An 18,876-nucleotide genomic window follows, 5' to 3' on the forward strand; every position below is an offset into this window, starting at 1 on the left:
TTTGCTTTTCACAACTTATCATGAACAAATGCCACACACAACTGTTTTTCAATTTGTAAGGTGCTTATGCTGAACATTTTTTTTTTTATATAAAATGTGGGGTAATCAATCAATTTCTATCTGATATTTAAAAAAATAAGCTAATTGATAAAAAAAAGTATTGTGCAGTTGTATCTCTGAGGAAGAGTGGAAAATTGCATTTGAACTCGAAAGCGATGGCCATAGCCAACATGATCTATCAATTGATTGATTGATAGCAAGATAAGTGGATTAGATATATCTATTGATCGATAGCTAGATAGATGCATCTGATCAACTGATTGATAGCTAGATAGAGATCTGATCAATCATTTTATGTATCTATCGATCTTCAATTTATCTAATGATCTTTCAATGTATCTATTAATATATGTATTGATCATTTAATATATCAAACAATCTTTCAGTGTATCTATTGATCTATCCATGTATCCATTGATCAATCAGTGTATATTTTGATGTGTCAATTGACTTATGGATGTATCTCTTGATCTATCCAAGTATCTAGCAATGCATCTATTGATCTAAACAATGTATTTATTGATCTAACAATGTATCTTTTGATCTACGGATATGTTTTATGAATGTGAATTTGGCACCTGAGATTGTAAGCTCCTTAAAGGGAAAGGACTGATATGAATATATAATATACAGTGATGGCGGCCCATCTATTAGGAGCGCATGGGCACCGCCCCCCTATCCTTGCATTCGGCCCCCTAATCTACATGCAGGGTGTCGTACACATGGATTCCAATGGGGGGGGGGAGTTTGAAGCACGTGATTAGAGACAGAGGCTCTAATAGGCTTAAAAAAGGGTGGGCTAGGGGCGCAGAGCACTGCGCTCCGAGCCCACCCAGTTGCGTGAAAATAGCGAATAAATGTTCGCTAATGTCACACTGATCCTCCTCCCGGCCAATCAGGAAGCGTGTCCAGAGACCTGTCACCTGATTGGCTGAAAGAACAGGTGATCCTAGTGGACACCTAGGAGAAGGAGGGAGGAGACGCATGGCGGAAGCCGACTTGATGCAGAGGAAGAGGAGACGCCGCCCGTCACCCATAGAGCGCTGCCCACCCGTAACCTAGATGGGGTAAGTGCAGGACTGGATGACCAACCGCGAGCCCCCCGAGGGTGACCCAACCGCCAACAGCATGGGAGGGGGTGATGCCATACCGCAGGCCAACCGGGGGGGGGGGGTGCTTGTTTGTCGCCTCCCCAAAAATAAAACGCCAGCCGACACTGATAATATATATGTAAAGCGCTACGTAAATTGACGGCACTATATAAGTACCTGTAATAAATAAATAAATAAATCTATCAATGTGTCTATTGATTTTTCTATCTATCTATCTGTCTATCTATCTATCTATCTATCTATCTATGTATCTATCTATCTATATGTCTATCTATATATCTATCTATCTATCTATCTATCTATCTATCTATCTATCTATCTATCTATCTATCTATCTATCTATCTATCTATCACATGGCAGTTTATATACTGGTAGAATAAGGCAGTCCCATAAGAGCAATGATATATACAACTATTGATCTGTACTCCTAGAGCAAGTACAAAAGTGCATGTTGAAATGGCTGGTGAACACATGCAAAAAGAGAATGAAAACACACAAAAGAGAAATAAAACACACAAAAGAGAAAGAAAACACACAAAGGAGAAAGAAAACACACAAAAGAGAAATAAAACACACATAAGAGAAAGAAAACACAAAAAGAGAAATTAAAAATACACAAAAGAGAACTTAGACTTGCAGCCATGGTGTACACACATATACAATCACTTCATATGATCCTTGCACACATTTTGCACACTTACATACAGACAGAGCCCCTGTGATTACCGGCACACAAGTAACGTGCCAGTTAGCAGCCCTGGCACCATCTGGAGGGTCAAGTGTCTAGGCTCTTTGTCTAGAGCAGACAGACTGACAGAGCCAGCAGAACACAGAGGGGCAGAGGTTCTCCTGGACCCAGGCCACCATCCAACTGCCCCACAAGGGTTCCTGGTACCCAGACTAACCCCCCTTCCCTCCTCCCTGTGCCCTGTCTGGCTGGCATCAGCTCACAGTAGCCCCACTGTCCTCCCAGATCCCACCTCCAGCCTTTGTCTGTCTCTCCTAGAAGAAGGGAACACTTACTTTTCCTTTCCTGGTCCGCCCTCTCCAGGTAACTGGCAGCCTCCAGAAGGATCTGGACATTGTCCAGGAAAGTGGTGATGTTTCCTATGGCACTGGGCTCTGTGTTTAGCAGGTCTGTCAGTGGGCACCTGGGCACCTGGAGGTGGGCATCAGAGCTGGAGTCCATCAGATAGTCCTTGCAGGCTTTCCCTCTCACCATGTCTGCTTGGGATGCTGTGATGAGGATGAATCAGACTGTCCTGGGGTCTCCCTGACTCCCACCCTCCTCCTCCTCCTCCTCCTCTGGGTACTTTATCTGCTGCCTGGCACTGGGCTCCGGGCTGGTCCTAGTGCCTTCCCTCCCACTCTCCCAGCAACATTAGCATAAGGGGCAATAGGCAGACAGCTACAGTTTACCGCCACCAAACTGGTTTAACCGCCTATTTCCCAGCCTAGCAAACCTAAAGAGGAGTCACTGGAATCTCAGCATCCTTACTGGTCACTCCAGCCAACCTTTCACCCCTGCAGGCAACACCAGTCTGCAGAGAGTGGAGGATCTTGCAACAAAGTAATATTTGCAAATTGCCAACTGAAAACTTTGTATGCAACAGAAACTTTGACAGTGATGGCAGTGAAGGGGTTAAGAAGCATGCACCACATGGAACATCAGTTTTAAAAATGTATATAAAGTCAGAGGCATGAAAGGGTTAACACAAAGAACAGTTCTGAGCTTAGAAAGGTGTTCTGGGCAGTGTACATGTTATGCCAACTGTGAGCAAAAGACAAGGGAGGAAGAAAAGATGCGAACGCTTGAGTGTGAGGCAAGCAAAGGGTTAAATAGATAAATAAAAACTGAAAAAAGAAAAAAAGTAAAAAAAAATACAATTTATTTTTATTATTAACCCTTTTACTGCAAAAAAGTTAAAATCATCTGCCTTAAAAGGTTTAATTAAAAAAAAAAAAATTAATTGAGTATTTTTTTTTTTAACTTTTTTTCTTGTATCAATTTTTTAGTTATTTTTTTAACCCTTTGCTAAACTAGAATTGTTGACTTCTAAAAGAAAGAAGAAAAAAAAAGGATGTTTGTGATTCTCCAATAGTGTCCAATGAAGGGTTAAATGAGCGATGTAAAAAAATAAGTTGTTCTGGACAAAAAAACTTCCTCAAGATATGGAAGGGATAAAAAAGAACAACTCTGAGCAAAGAAAGCTATTCTGGGCAGTGTATACATCAGATTTAATCTATAATATCAAAACATATCTATATATAGATCTATAGCTATATATATATATATATTTATTTATTTATTTATTTATTTATACATATTTTTTATTTTTTCCAAGCAGCATATATTTATAAATGTTAGATGTATATATATATATATATATATATATATATATATATATATATATATATATATATATATATATATATATATATATGTATGTATATATATATATATATATATATATATTTAAAAGTTTAAAAATATTTATAAATATGTGTATATGTTGCATGATATATATCTATATATAAATGAATATATATATATATATATATATATATATATATATATATATATATATATATATATCATAGGTGTGCACAGCCTATTGCATTAGGGTGTGCACCTCATAGCTCAAACAAATTTGTGTGTGCATGTGTGCAGGGCTGTCTTAATGAGAGGGCACTCCTGGGCACTGCCCAGGGGCCCCAGCGGCATGGGGGGCCCTGCACTTTCCCCAAAGCAACTGGTCCTTGAGCCCACACTGCCCCATGATGGCACTGAGAGTGATAGATGCCAAGGGGAGGCAGTCTTTTATTACAATGGCCCCCCACATTACAATACGATTAAGGCTCTTATTATTTTTTTTAAGCTATACTGCGCATGCGCATCGCCGTTCGGCTCCTTTCGCCAATCGTGACGCGCCTTACGCGACGGGGGGGAGCTCGTTTTTGGTCAAAATGTCAATCACAGACATGTGAGGAACGCCCACTCCCGCGGGACTCGCAACGGGTGAATATGCTGTACAAAGGTATGTACAGCTTCAAAAAAATAATAAGAGCCTTAATCGTATTGTAATGTGGGGGGCCAGTGTAATAATAAAAAGTAGTTTTTAGGGTGAACCACCCCTTTAATGTCTGTTTACCTGCACTGTCATCATTGTAGGGGCCCCAGAGCATTACTTTGCCCAGGGGCCCATGATGCTATCAAGACGGCCCTGCATGTGTGTATACAGTATATACTGGCGGTGTCAGTAGGGCAGAGATTGGTTTCAGTATGGCAGTGGATGGTGTCAGTTGTTTTTATTTGTATTATTTTCTCTTTTATTTTATTTTTTACAATTAAAAATGTTTGTACAATTTTTTTAGGATGTCCATTAGGGGGCTTTAGTGAAATATCAGGGGTTTAAACAATGGGAATCTGTGCCACACAGGGAGATACGGGTGTGCCCAGGCACACCTGGCACACCCTGTGCGCACATCCTATGATACATATATATATATATATATATATATATATATATATATATATATGAATGAGTGACTTGTATAGTGCTACACATGCGAACTGAATCGCCTCTGGGCGCTTTTTCCAGCCAGTGTCTGCTTGGCTGGTGCGGTCATTTTACCCCGTAGGATCTAAACACGCTTGGGACACAGTCATACACACAGATATACATACTGGGCCAATTTTTGGACAGGATCCAATTTACCTACCAGCATGTCTTTTGGAGTGTGTATATATACAGTGTATTAAATTACGTATATATTGATATAATAATTGTAAATGTAAAATATTAATAGATAATATACTGGTATATAAAATACAAATACTGTATATATAATACATATTATACAAATATAATACAAATATTTTTAGTACTTCTTCATAGTCTTCATCAAGTAAAAGGGGTTAATCCAGTACAATTTCAATCTGAGAGTTTGAAGAAAAAAATGTGACTTGTCTATGTTGCAGAAAACACACAACTTTCAGCATGTGACTTTTTCACAGTAAAACTTTTTAGTATTCCCATGGGTTAAAAAGGTTCAGTTTTAGTTGTGTGTCAGAGAAAAGCAGCAAGCTCAGGGCTGACACAGCTGTGGATGGTGTGATTCAGCATCGCTGCAAGCTGCTGCTTTGTGTGTCAGTGTGACATTGTGCAACATTGTAGCTTGGCACCCACTGCAGTGTCACAAGGGACAAAGTGAAGCGGTCTGGGACGCAGGACAAAGGAGCAGCAGGAGTCTGTTGGGAGGTGAAGTGGAAGGCATGCTGGGACTTACAGTTCTGGCTCCCTATCTGAATAGGGCAGACAAGGGGCCAGCTGGTGGCTGGGGTTGTTTCTTTATAAAGGTTGGAGAAATGGATTTGTGCATGTTGCTATTTACTAAAAATTGTTTGGTTAGGTGTTTATACCTCTGTTAAGTTTTGTGTCCCTGTTGGGAAGGTTCCCATGTGCAGAGATATGAGATATTCTGCACTTGTCTCTGCAAGGGCGCAAAGAAAACAATTGTTCTTTATGGCCCAGATTCACAACCGAGATACGACGGCGTATCTCCAGATACGCCGTCGTATCTCTGAGTTGCGCCGTCGTATCTATGCGCCTGATTCTTAGAATAAGTTACGCATAGATATCCATTAGATCCGACAGGCGTAAGTCTCTTACGCCGTCGGATCTTAACTGCATTTTTTTTTGGACCGCTAGGTGGCGCTTCCGTCGAATTCCGCGTCGAGAATGCAAATTAGCTAGATATCCGAATTCCCGAACGTACGCGCGGCCGACGCAGTCAAGTTACGACGTTTACGTTAGGCTTTTCCCGGCGTAAGGTTGCCCCTGCTATATGAGGCGCAGCCAATGTTAAGTATGGCCGTCGTTCCCGCGTCGAAATTTGAAAAAGTTACGTCGTTTGCGTAAGTCGTCCGTGAATGGGGCTGGACGTCATTTACGTTCACGTCGAAACCAATGACGTCCTTGCGGCGTACTTTGGAGCAATGCACACTTGGGAAATTCCGAAAAAACGTCAATCACGTCGGGTCACAGTAGTTTTGCATAAAACACGCCCCCCTTATCCAAATTTAAATTAGGTTCTACGCCGGCCGATTTACGAGCTACGTCGCCGCAACTTACGGAGCAAGTGCTTTGAGAATACAGCACTTGCCCGTGTAAGTTGCGGAGGCGTAACGTAAATCAGATACGTTACGCCCGCACAATTTTACACGGCTCTACGTGAATCTGCCCCTATGTGCCCTGTCTACCCACAACACTGGTGTCAACACTGGTGTCATGTGCAGCTTTTTTTTTTGCACAGAAATCTGCAACATGTATTTATTTTTTTGTGCAGTAAAAAGTCACATGACATCAGCATTGTGAACAGGGCACATAATTGTTTTCTTTGTGTCCTTGCGGAGACCTACATTAGAAATGCAAACGCCTCTGCACATGGTTTCAACAAGTCCAAAACGATCCATGCGAGTCATTTCTCCATCACTTTTTATGCAAGTAGGGTGTGAGTGAGGCCATTAAGGCCAGGTTCACGCCTATGCAGGTTTCAGTTTGCATATTGCAGGTGCATTTTGCGTTTTTCAATACACACTTTTGATCCTTTAAAGCCTATGGAACCAAAAACCAGGAAAAAGTCCCTGGCCCTTTCCATAAGATGCACAGATGTGAACTACATCCAGAGGAAACCATGTTAAAGCGGGGGTTCACCCTAAAAAAAATTTTTTTTTTTGTCTACCATGCCATCCAGCATACTAGCGTCAGCTACAGTATGCCTTTATTTTTATTTTTTTCGCTGTACTCGCAGTTTAATCCATTAGTTAAGTTTCAGACTCCCTCGGGGAGTAGGCGTTCCTATGAAGAGGGGAACATGATTGACGTCCGGGTATGGCGCATCACGCTTTCCGAAAATAGCCGAAATAGGACTTGGCTCTTCACGGCGCCTGCACAGTCAGCTCCTAGTCTGTGCGCAGGCGCCGTATAGCGCCGTGAAGAGCCGAGTCCTACTCCGGCTATTTTCGGGAAGCGTGACGCGCCATAGCCGGCCGTCAATCATGTTCCCCTCTTCATAGGAACGCCTACTCCCCGCGGGAGTCTGAAACTTAACTAATGGAATAAACTGTGAGTACAGCGAAAAAAATAAAAATAAAGGCATACTGTAGCTGACGCTAGTATGCTGGATGGCATGCTAGAAAGTTGTTTTTTTAGGGTGAACCTCCGCTTTAACCAAAGACCAGAGCACTTTTTGCGATTCGGCACTGCGTCACTTTAACTGACAATTGTGCGGTCGTGCGACGTGGCTTCCCAACAAAATTTGCGTCCTATTTTGCCCACAAATAGAGCTTTCTTTTGGTGGTATTTGATCACCTCTGCGGTTTTTAGTTTTTGCGCTATAAACAAAAATAGAGCGACAATTTTGAAAAAAAAATGATATTTTTTACTTTTTGCTATAATAAATATCCCCCAAAAATATATAAAAAAAAAAATTTTTTCCTCAGTTTAGGCCGATACGCATTCTTCTACATTTTTTTCATTAAAAAAAAAATCACAAAAGTTATAGCGTTTACAAAATAGGGGGTATTTTAATGGCATTTTTATTAATATTTTTTTTACTAGTAATGGCGGCGATCAGCGATTTTTTTCCCGGTACTGCGACATTATGGCGGACACTTCAGACACTTTTGACACATTTTTTGGGACCATTGGCATTTTTATAGCGATCAGTGCTATAAAAATGCCACTGGCAGTGAAGGGGTTAATACTAGGGGGCAGGGAAGGGGTTAAGTATGTTCCCTGGGTGTGTTCTAACTGTAGGGGGGGGGGTGGACTGACATGGGGAAATGACTGATCGCTGTTCATACATTGTATGAACAGAAGATCAGCATTTCTCTCCCTGACAGGACCGGGAGCTGTTTGTTTACGAGCTGTGCACGCGCCCCTAGTGGCCTGCGCGAGAGCCGACGTTATAGTACGGGCTCTCGCGCAGGGGAGCCGACCTGTCGCCGTAAAACGACGGCGGCTGGTCGGCAACTAGTTAAGTGGAATGTAGTGTATTGCCTAAGGCCCGGTTCACACCTATGAATTTTTTAGTGCGTTTTAAATTTTGCAGAAACACACACTACAGTCCATTTAACATGGTTTCCTATGGATCTAGCAATTTAAAGCACACTTTGCAGGGTGCTAAAACGCTTGTGTCTAACTTCCCATTTCAGTGCTGTGTTTTATTAATTTTTTTAAATACGATACGTCACTTTTTTTTGTGTTTTCCTGCTTTAGGAGGCCCAGAGAAGTCAGTGGCAGCACAGTAAAACACATATAACATGCGTTTTGATACATTGTAGGAACATGTACACTATATTACCAAAAGTATTGGGACACCTGCCTTTACACACACATGAACTTTAATGGCATCCCAGTCTTAGTCTGTAGGGTTCAATATTGAGTTGGCCTGCCCTTTGCAGCTATAAGGCCCCTTTTACACTGAGGCGCTATAACGCTTACAATAGCACCTGCAAAGCACCCTGCTGTCTCTCCAATGTAAAAAAGGCCCCGAGGGCTTTCACACTGGAGCGGTGAGCTAGCATTCTTCCAGAAGCGCATTTGTGAGGTAAGGCACTGATGTTGGACGAGAGGGCCTGGCTCACAGTCTCCACTCTAATTCATCACAAAGGTGTTCTATCGGGTTGAGGTCAGGACTCTGTGCAGGCAAGTCAAGTTCCACCACCCCAAACTCGCTCATCTATGCCTTTATGGACCTTGCTTTGTGCACTGGTCCAAATCATTTGGTGGAGGGGGATTTTGGTTTAGGTGTTGTTTTTCAGAGGTTGGTGTTGGCCCCTTAGTTCCAGTGAAGGGAACTCTTAAGGCATCAGCATAGCAAGACATTTTGGACAATTTCATGCTCCCAACTTTGTGGTGAAAGTTTGGGGATGGCCTCTTCCCGTTCCAACATGACTGCACACCAGTGCACCTCCCTACCTACCCATATTGGAGTGCTCTGTCCTGTGCAGCTAATCTCCAGATCCAAGTGCTGTCACATCATGGGGTTGGCAAGGAGCTTGTTGAGAAATATGTGGGTGTCAGAAAAAAAACAAAACAGAGGTTTGGAGGCCAATGCCAGGACATTATATGTGGGAGGTAGAGCATGGCACCTTTTGCCCGAAGTATGCTGGGGCCAGCCAAGGGGTTCAGCATCAGCAGCTTTTATAAACCTCTCACTTCCCCCAGTATTGGAAGAGTACAGGTTCTCTTTGAAGCTGCTTTCTGTCGCAGCTGATTCATAAGGGGCCGTCTGAGCCAAGGTCTCTTAGTAACCCAGGAAAAAAGGCCAAAGTGCACCAAGTCCATGAAATGGCCATGAAATGTAAACATCTCCTGCTGAAGTGCCCAAGGCAGTAGTTGCCTCTTCTGTCTACTCTTTGGCCCAGCCCTGCCTGGGATACTCCAGCCACAGGGGTGTGCTGGCAAGGTGAGTACAATCTGGCTATGCTGCTTCTTATAAAGAAAATCCCTTACTTGGCCTTGTATATACACTGCTCAAAAAAATTAAAGGAACACTTGGAAAACATATCAGATCCCAACGGGGCAAAAATCCCATGCTAGATATCTATACTGATATGGACTGGGTAATGTGTTAGGAATTAAAGGATGGCACATCATTTGATGGAAATGAAAATTATCCACCTACAGAGGGCTGAATTCAAAGACACCCCAAAAATCAAAGTGAAAAAATGATGCAGCAAGCTAGTCCATTTTTCTGAAATTTCATTGCAACAACTAAAAATAGTCCTCAGTAGTTTGTATGGCCCCCCAGATGCTTGTATGCATTCCTGACAACATCAGGGCATGCTCCTAATGAGACGACGGATGGTGTCCTGGGGTATTTCCTCCCAGATCTGGACCAGAGCATCACTGAGCTCCTGAACAGACTGAGGTGCAACCTGGCGGCATCGGACAGACCGAAACATAATATCCCAGAGGTTTTCTTTTGTATTTAAGTCAGGTAAGGGTGGGGGCCATTCAATGGTATCAATTTCTTCGTCCTCCAGGAACTGGCTGCATGCTCTCGCCACATGAGGCCGGGCAGTATTGTGCACCAGAAGTAACCCAGGACCCACTGCACCAGCGTAGGGTCTGACAATGGGTCCAAGGATTTCATCCCGATACCTAATGTCAGTCAGGGTGCCATTGTGTAGCCTGTAGAGGTCTGTGCGTCCCTCCATTGATATGCTTCCCCAGACCATCACTGACCCACCACCAAACCGGTCATGCTGAACGATGTTACAGGCAGCTGTACCAGTTCTCTGCGGCTTCTCCAGACCCTTTCACGTCCGTCACATATGCTCAGGGTGAACCTGCTCTCATCTGTTAAAAGCATGGGGCACCAGTGGGGGACCTGCCAATTCTGGAAAATGCCAACAGTGTCCGGCAGCGAGCACAGAGCACACTAAAGGACGTGGGGCCCTCAGGCCACCCCCATGAAGTCTGTTTCTGGTTGTTTGCTCAAAGACATTCACACCAGTGGCCTGCTGGAGGTCTTTTTGTAGGGCTCTGGCAGTGCTTATCCTGTTCCTCCTTGCACAAAGGAGCAGATACCGGTCCTGCTGATGGGTGAAGGACCTTCTACGGCTCTGTCCAGCTCTCCTAGAGTAACTGCCTGTCTCCTGGAATCTCCTCCATGCTCTTGAGACTGTGCTGGGAGACACGGCAAACCTTCTGGCAATGACACGTATTGATGTGCCATCCTGGAGGAGTTGGACTGCCTGTGCAACCTTTATAGGGTCCAAGTATCGCCTCGTGCTACCAGTAGTGACACTGACCCTAGTCAAATGCAAAACTAGTGAAAAACAGTCAGAAAAGATGAGTAGGAAAAAAAAATGTCAGACACCTCCACCTGAAAAACCATTCCTGTTTTGGAGGTTGTCTCATTGTTGCACATCTAGTGCACCTGTTGTTAATTTCAATTAACAGCAAAGCAGCTGAAACCGATTAACAACCCCCTCTGTATACACCCCTCCCCCTCTGCTACTTAACTGACCAGATCAATATCCCAGGAGTTCTGATTCAAAAGTTTTCCTTTCATTTTTTTGATCAGTGTACATAGTACAGGTGCAGGGCCATAAATGAGCCAATCTGGCTCCTGATTTGATAGTCTGGTGCGTCATCTGGGTGTTGAATTTGTTGCTTAGGGCTACCCTGGAGGAGATTTACCAATGTGCTGGGAATCTCTGTCTGATGGGGCTGGTTCTGAGATGAGGGAGGGATGGTGAGTCCTATGGGGAACTGTTGAGTACGGACATGTTCAGGAAGACATCTGTCTTTTTAGGTCTCACGCACACTGGGCGTTTTAAATGCGGCTTATAGAGGCACCTTGTGTTTTTTGTTTCTGCCTCTAAACACTCCTCAATGTTAGTCTATGTGTACATGCATTTACGAAAAAACCCTGAAGTGCCTAAATGCATCCAACAGGTCTAAAAAGCAGAGTCAAAAAGTGGATAAAGTTTTTGCAAACACGTTTAAACATGTCAAGCGCTTGAGCGCTCATTCGTTTCAGAATAAATGGCCAGAATAAATTGATATTCTAGCGAATTAAATGAACAAATGCCCAATCGCTTGATGAGCTTAAACGTGCCTAAACGCATTTACAAACAGGCACTTTTTGAAGCTGCTTTTCTTCTGTAGGGAGAAAGGAGTTTAGAAGAGCCGAGCAAACGCCCAGTATGCATGAGGTCTTATAGATCGCCAATTTTGTCCTATTGACGTGTTCACTTCACGACCGCCCTATAGCAGTTTTACTGTGAGGCCGCATACAGACGAGCATACATGTACGATGAAACCGGTCCGCCGGACCGTTTTCACCGTACATGTATGCCCGTACATGTATGCATCGCCGCGACGATGACGCGGCAATGTGGGCGGCCCTGCCAGTTCAATGCTTCCACGCATGCGTCGAAGTCATTCGACGCATGCGAGGGATGGCGGGCGCTCGGACATGTACGGTAGGTCTGTACAGACGACCGAACATGTCCGAGGGGACAGGATTCCAGCGGGCTGTTTTAAAACAAGTCCAGAAATATTTGCCCACTGGGAAAAGGCCCGATGGGCAAATGTTTGCTGGAATCCTGCCCGCTCGGGCCTACACACGACCGAACATGTCTGCTGAAACTGGTCCGCGGACCAGTTTCAGCAGACATGTTCGGTCGTGTGTACGGGGCTTTACAGGGTGGCTGCCTGTGCGCAGAATCACGTATATATATATATACGTGATCTCACATTGCGGGGTAGCGGACGCAAATGCGCTGTGATTATGCATAGTGGAAGCCATAGGTGTGTGCAGCCTATTGGATTAAGGTGTGCACCCCAAAGCTCAAACACACGCTACCTGTGTTTACTCCGAAAGGGAAGGGGCCAAAAAATCACATATTTACCGGCCCCCTCCACACTCATCCTAAAACATCCCCCTGTGTGTGCCCGCAGCAGCAGCCCTTGGGAACGGAGAGGGGGGAAGCTGGAGGCACTGTGAGGGGGACAGGGGGAAGGGGGTGGCTAGGGCAGTAGAGAGAATCTTTGCTGTACAGGGTGACTAGGGTGTGCCTGGGCACACCTGGCACACCCTGTGCACACGCCTATTGTGATACCCCAGGATCAATGTCTACTGACACCCTCTGATCATTTGTTGCAGAGGCAGAACTGCAATTTGCAAAAGGCAGATCGCTGTTCTGTCAGTAGGATAGGCATGGATCCTGTGTTCCTGCAAAGCAGAGACATGGATCCATGCCTTCCCCTGGTAAAAGCACCTCCCCCACAGTACACAAACACTGGCTAGTCACACAGTTAACACTTTCATCGCCCCTTGTGTTAACCCCTTCCCAGCCAGTGTCATTAGTACAGTGACATATTAAAGATGAGGGTGAAGTCGATAAAGTAATGAGGCCAGTGGCGGCTCTTTCATAGCCCGTCCATGTGTCCAGGCCCTAATCTACACGCAGGGCACGGGATGCATGGATTTCAATAGGGTTTTTTGTGTTTTTTTTAGGACATGATTTTACCCTGAGGCTCTAATTGGATTAAAAAAAAGGTGGGCTCGGGGAGCACTGCGCCCAGAGCCTACCCACTTGTGTGACATTAGCGAATTTATATTCGCTAATGTCTTCCTGTTTCACCTGCCAGCCAATCAGGAAGTGGCTCTGAGACCGCATTGGCTGTAAGTCCAAAGACCCAAATCGCCAGGAGGAGAAGACGCGGAGGAGTCAGAGGGGGGAGGCCGCTGCCAATGGATTCAAACACAGGGGAGAGACGCTCTCCTCCTCCTTGCTCTGCCTGCTCCATTCATTCTCCGCCAGCAGCAGGCAATCTCATGTGCTGAGCACCATTCTGCACAGGGTAAGTGAGCCAGCAACCGGGGTTGTGGGTATGGTGCGAGGTGGCTAGCTGGAGCGATTGGGGGGGGGGGTCTGGGTTCATGGACAGGTCCGTCTGCTGCCCCCCCGACCGATGGAACATCAGTCGCCACTGAATTAGGCCAAGTGAATGTAAAGAAAGAAGCATCCTCCTAACGGGACTTTAAAGGCCAACAACACAAATCATAGTGAAGTATGAATTAACAAGAGAATATTTAAAAAATCTCATGTAAAAATCGTTAAAAACAGATAAAAGCTGGTGAAAAGTAGAGCCAATATAATGCGAGTCGTATAAATGTATACAGTTCTACATGTTCCAAAGATACCACGACGAAGATACTGTGGCAGAGCATACATGGAAAACTTCCAACGTGTTTCAAAAGCTCATTCTGTCCTCATGGGTGTGTTTTTTACTTTTTGGGCTAATGTATAAAAGTTCTATTTGCTGACAACATTTGAGTGAAATATTTACTTCTTTAACCACTTGCCGCCCGCCCACCGTCAAATGACGGAGGGACGGGGCGGCTCTTGTTCTGGGTGGTCGTCATATGACGGCGCACCATTACGACAGCTCTTGCATGCCCACAGGGACCCACAGCGTGGTGATTTCTAAAACTGGCTAGGCGAAAGTGCCATAAATCATCTCACCCTGACAGGGTGCCACCAATCAGCGCCTAAGCATGCCTATCAGTGAAACAAATCAGTGCCCATCATTGACACAAATCAGTGCCCATTACTGGTGGTAGTCAGTGCTGCCTTTTGTGTCCATCAGTGCCTTCTCATCAGTGCTGCCCATCAGTGCTGCCTATTCGTGCTGTCTGTCAGTGCCCACCAGTGTCACCTATCAGTGCCGCCTATCAGTGCCCATCAATGCGGCATAATAGTGCCTCTTCATCAGTGCCATCTAATCAATGCCCTTCAGTGCTGCCTCACCAGTGTCCATAAGTGGTACCATATCAGTGCCGCCTTATCAGTGCACATTTGTGAAGGAGAAAAATTACTTATTTATAAAAATTACTGACAGAACTTTTCCACATTTTCTGCCTTTTTCCTTTTTTTTGGTAAAAAATAAAAACCCAGCAGTGATTAAATACCACTAAGAGAAAGCTCTACTTGTGTAAATATTATTAAAAATGTCATATGGGTACAGTGTTGCATGACCGCGTAATTGTCATTCAAAGTGCGACAGCGATGAAAGCTAAAAATGGCCTGGGCAGGAAGGGGGTGAAAGTACCCGGTGTTGAAGTGGTTAAACAAACGGAACAATTTTCTATATGATAAAAGCTGATGTTTATAATACTTTTGCTTTATTTATAGAAGTGTACTAATGTACACACCCCTGAGGCAAGAATCAACTTCTGAAACGCGTTGGGTGTTTTCCATGTCTGCTCTGCCACAGTATTTTCTTCATCGTGGTATCTTTGGAATATGTAGAACTTTATACATTCACGTGACTCACATTATGTTGGCTCTACATTGCACCAGCTTTAATCTGTTTTTAATGACTTTGTTGATAAAATTTGTACTTGAGATTTTTTTTAGTATTCTCTTGTTAATTCATACTTTGCTATTGTGTTGTAGGCCTTTTAAAGTCCCATTAGGGGGTCTCTTGTTTCTTTAGTACAGTGATAGTGCATATTTTTAGCACTGATCACTGTATTAGTGTCACTGGTTCCGAAAAAAAATGTCAGTTAGTGTTCGATTTGTCTGCCGCAATATCACAGTCCTTCTATAAGTCGCTGATCGCTGCCATTACTAGTAAAAAATAAATTCTAATTCCGTAAATATATCCCATAGTTTGTAGATGCTATGGCCCGGATTCACAGACAGCGGCGCACATTTATGCCACTGTAGCGTATCTCCTGTACGCTACGCTGACGCATCGCAGAGAGGCAAGCATTGAATTCACAAAGCCAATGCTCCCAAAACTGTGCTGGGTTTCCAAGGCGTAAGTCGGCGTAAGTAGAAGTGGGCGTGAGCCATGCAAATGAGGCGTGACCCCATTCAAATGATGGGCCGAGCGCCAGACAGATACGTATCACCAACTGCGCATGCGCCGGAACGTGGGCGCATCCTTCTGCGCATGCTCAGAACCACGTCGGAACAACTGCCTATGGCGTGAATGTAACCTACGCCCAGCCATATTCACGTCTAACGTAAAGTACGTAAAATACGCCGGCTTGTGTTCCCTGGTGCAGACCTTTTCATGTCTGCTGCTGGGTTACACCTGCTTTATGGGGCTTAACTTTACGCCGGACATACAACTTACGCGCACATTGCGTAGCCTGCGTCGGGCGCACGTACGATCGTGAATCGCCGTATCTTCCTCATTTGCATATTTGAATAGAAAATCAATGGGAGGGCCACATGCGTCCAGCGTAAATATGCGCCCACTCTAGGCCGGCGTAGGCAAGTTACGTCAGTGGAATGAAGCCTGTTTTTAGGCGTATCTTAGTTTTGTGGGCCCGGCGCACAGATACGACGGCGCATATTTGCACTTACGCGGCGTATCTCGAGATACGTCGGCGCAAGTGCTTTGTGAATCCGGGCCTATAACTTTTGCGCAAACCAATTAATATATGCTCTTTGGATTTTTATTTTTTTTACCAAAAATATGTAGCAGAATACATTTTGGTCTAAATTGATAAAGAAATTCGATTTTTTTATTGGATATGTTTTATAGCAGAAAGTAAAAATATATTTTTTTTCAAAAATGGCAGAGGTGATCAAATACCACCAAAAGAAAGGTTTATATGTAGGAAAAAGGACATACGTTTTTTTTGTGTAGTGTTGCACGACCACGCAATTGTCAGTAAAGTAAAGTAACGCAGTGTCGTATCGCCAAAAATAGCCTGGTCATGAAGTTGGGGGGGTAAATCTTCTAAAGCTGAAGTTGGAAATCATGGGGCTCACTCAATGCATCCCGTGTCAAACAACACACATCAGCGTGCATGCAAAAACGTACACCTACTTGTGAGCGGGTGCCTTCATAACCTTTAAGCATCATCTTATGACTATTATTAACCCTTTAAGGCGGAAGCCAAGCCTTTAAGAGGATCTTAACATCCAAGGTCAGCGCTTTCTGATGCCAGGGACGTCTCCTCACTGTCAGAATACAATAGCTCAGCGGGAGGGATTCCCCCCATCCACATCAAATATACAAATCTGAGTTATTGGTTTAGTATTTTACATGCAAATACGCACATACGCGCTTAAAAGGTTAATTTGAAGAGGTGAAAATTCTGAGAGCTAAAATTTATCGTGTATGTGCATATATGCAAATATGCGCTAAATAAACGCAAAAAAGTTCAAACCTGTATGTGGAAGCACTGCGTTTAAGTCCACCACCGAGCTGTGTGCATGGCCAGCAGGAAAGGGTAAATTGTAATTCTACTCCTAGTAACCCTTGTGTTACGCTTCCCAAAGCCTTCTAAACTAAACCCACAGCAGTAAAATCAGTCTGTATTTGCAGTAAATCATGCTTGTTATACTAACTGTGGAACCTAAGGGGTTAATCCTCTGCATTGTGTAAAAAGTCTGTTTGATCCTGTGTGCTCAGATCCTCCCCTTCTTCCACTGACTCTAGAACATGTCTGGATAACACAGAGTTAGTGGAGTCACTCTGCACATGCTCAGTTTGGTGTATATTGCTAGAGACTTTTTTTTTCTTGGGAGTGTGCATGTGATCAGCACAGGGCCAATCAGCACTGTCCAGGAGTCCTTGATCCTGATAGGACAGCTCAGTGCAGTATGAAAACTCCTCCTACAAGATTTAACCAGGAACTGATAGAAGCCACAAAACTGCTATATACTACTGATGAGAAAAGGTATTTAGCAGTTTATATTTCCCAAAATAATTGCATTTCCATGTTCTGTATACTGTGGGAGATCAGATATAGTGAATGCAGAGTCCTGGGTTTAGTAACACTTTAAGTGGGTGTTACTGTAACGCCAGGAGGCGGTGTCCCAAACATTTTTCTACTTTCTGGTGCTCAAAATTAGTGATATTTCTAAATGACGGCGATATCTGAAAGGCTAACCAATCTGAATAGGTGGGGTAACCACCTGTCCGGGATTCACCCGGACAGTCTGGGTTTTGAATATTGTGTCCAGGTTTCAGACCACCTGAAACCCATACACAATATTCAGATAGGATTGTGGCTCCTAAAGTAACCAAGTACCACAACCACAGAGTGAATAGGTGTGCACATGGGCCCCACCCCCATACACGGACAGGAAAGGAAATAGGGCTTGACCTGCTCCTCCTCCCAGGGCAGGTGCTACCACTAGACAAACTAGGCAGCCGCTTAGGACGTACTGCTGCCTAGGGGCACCCGGCCTCTGGTTTCCCCCCATGTCTGCATGCTCTGTACTCGGTACTGTACTTAGAGGTGCAGTGCAGCACTGGAGCCAGCGCTAGAGGAAGCAGAGCCAATGCTTCCTGTATAGCAGTGCCTTCTGTCACATGGGCAGGGCAAAAGGGGGTGGAGTCGGGGGTGGGGCCAATGGGGGCGGCAAAATTAGGTTTTGCTTAAAGCGGAGTTCCACCCTATAACTTTCTATTAACAGCTTGCCTTTAATGTAAAAAAGAAAAAAAAATGATAAAAAAAAATGTTTTACTCACTTCTATCTGGCTGTTACTAGGCAGTATTTGTAATCTGCCTATTTCCTGGTTCTAGGTGATTCAACTTCCTGTTCTAAGACCCCATTGCCTCCTGGGAAATGATGACACTCATTTCCCAGGAGTCTCTGGGCATTACTGTGCCTAAAAATCTCCCAGCATGCACCTCTCCCTGAAAACCAGGAAGAAAAAGGAACTGGGCTTCACAGGCCCACACATATGATGGATACGGCCACAGCATGAGCTGGAGGATATACGGCAAGCGTTTACAATGATTTCTGGAACGATTAGGGAGCTATTAATATGTTTTAGGGACTATTTAATGTGATTCATTTTAGCTTGCAAAAAAAATTAAAAATGATGTCAAAATGTGTCAAAAATCCTTGCACCAGCCCTGCCTCCTCTGTCTACCCACCCACACTCCAATCCCTGGCGTTCCACTGTTTAGGAAAGGGATGCGTGGAAGTTTGAAGCTCGACAACTGGCATATACATCGTGGATGAATGGAGTTGATGCCTGAGCCTCCATCCTCAGGTGAGTAAGCTCACCATCCCATGTCTGTGACTGAAGTCTCCCCCTCCCTCCTTCTCTCTCCTGCCTCTGAGCGAGTGAGTACACTAAGGTAAGGGGGACTCAGATGTAAGGGGTGCCCTGTGGATTCTGATGTAAGTAGGAG

General features: G+C 44.3%; 1 protein-coding gene across 1 annotated transcript in view; it reads right to left on the bottom strand.

Moving 5' to 3' along the window:
- Window positions 1-2,486, bottom strand: part of MXI1 (MAX interactor 1, dimerization protein) — a 56,466-nt gene extending 53,980 nt beyond the window's left edge. Inside the window, exon 1 of the mRNA XM_040361642.1 lies at window positions 2,197-2,486. Coding sequence (XP_040217576.1) covers window positions 2,197-2,395 — 199 coding nt within the window. The 5' untranslated portion in view covers window positions 2,396-2,486. The remainder of the gene's footprint in view (window positions 1-2,196) is intronic.
- Window positions 2,487-18,876: the final 16,390 nt, after the last annotated feature.

The sequence above is a fragment of the Rana temporaria genome, chromosome 8, assembly GCF_905171775.1.
Source record: "Rana temporaria chromosome 8, aRanTem1.1, whole genome shotgun sequence".
NCBI lineage: Eukaryota > Metazoa > Chordata > Amphibia > Anura > Ranidae > Rana > Rana temporaria.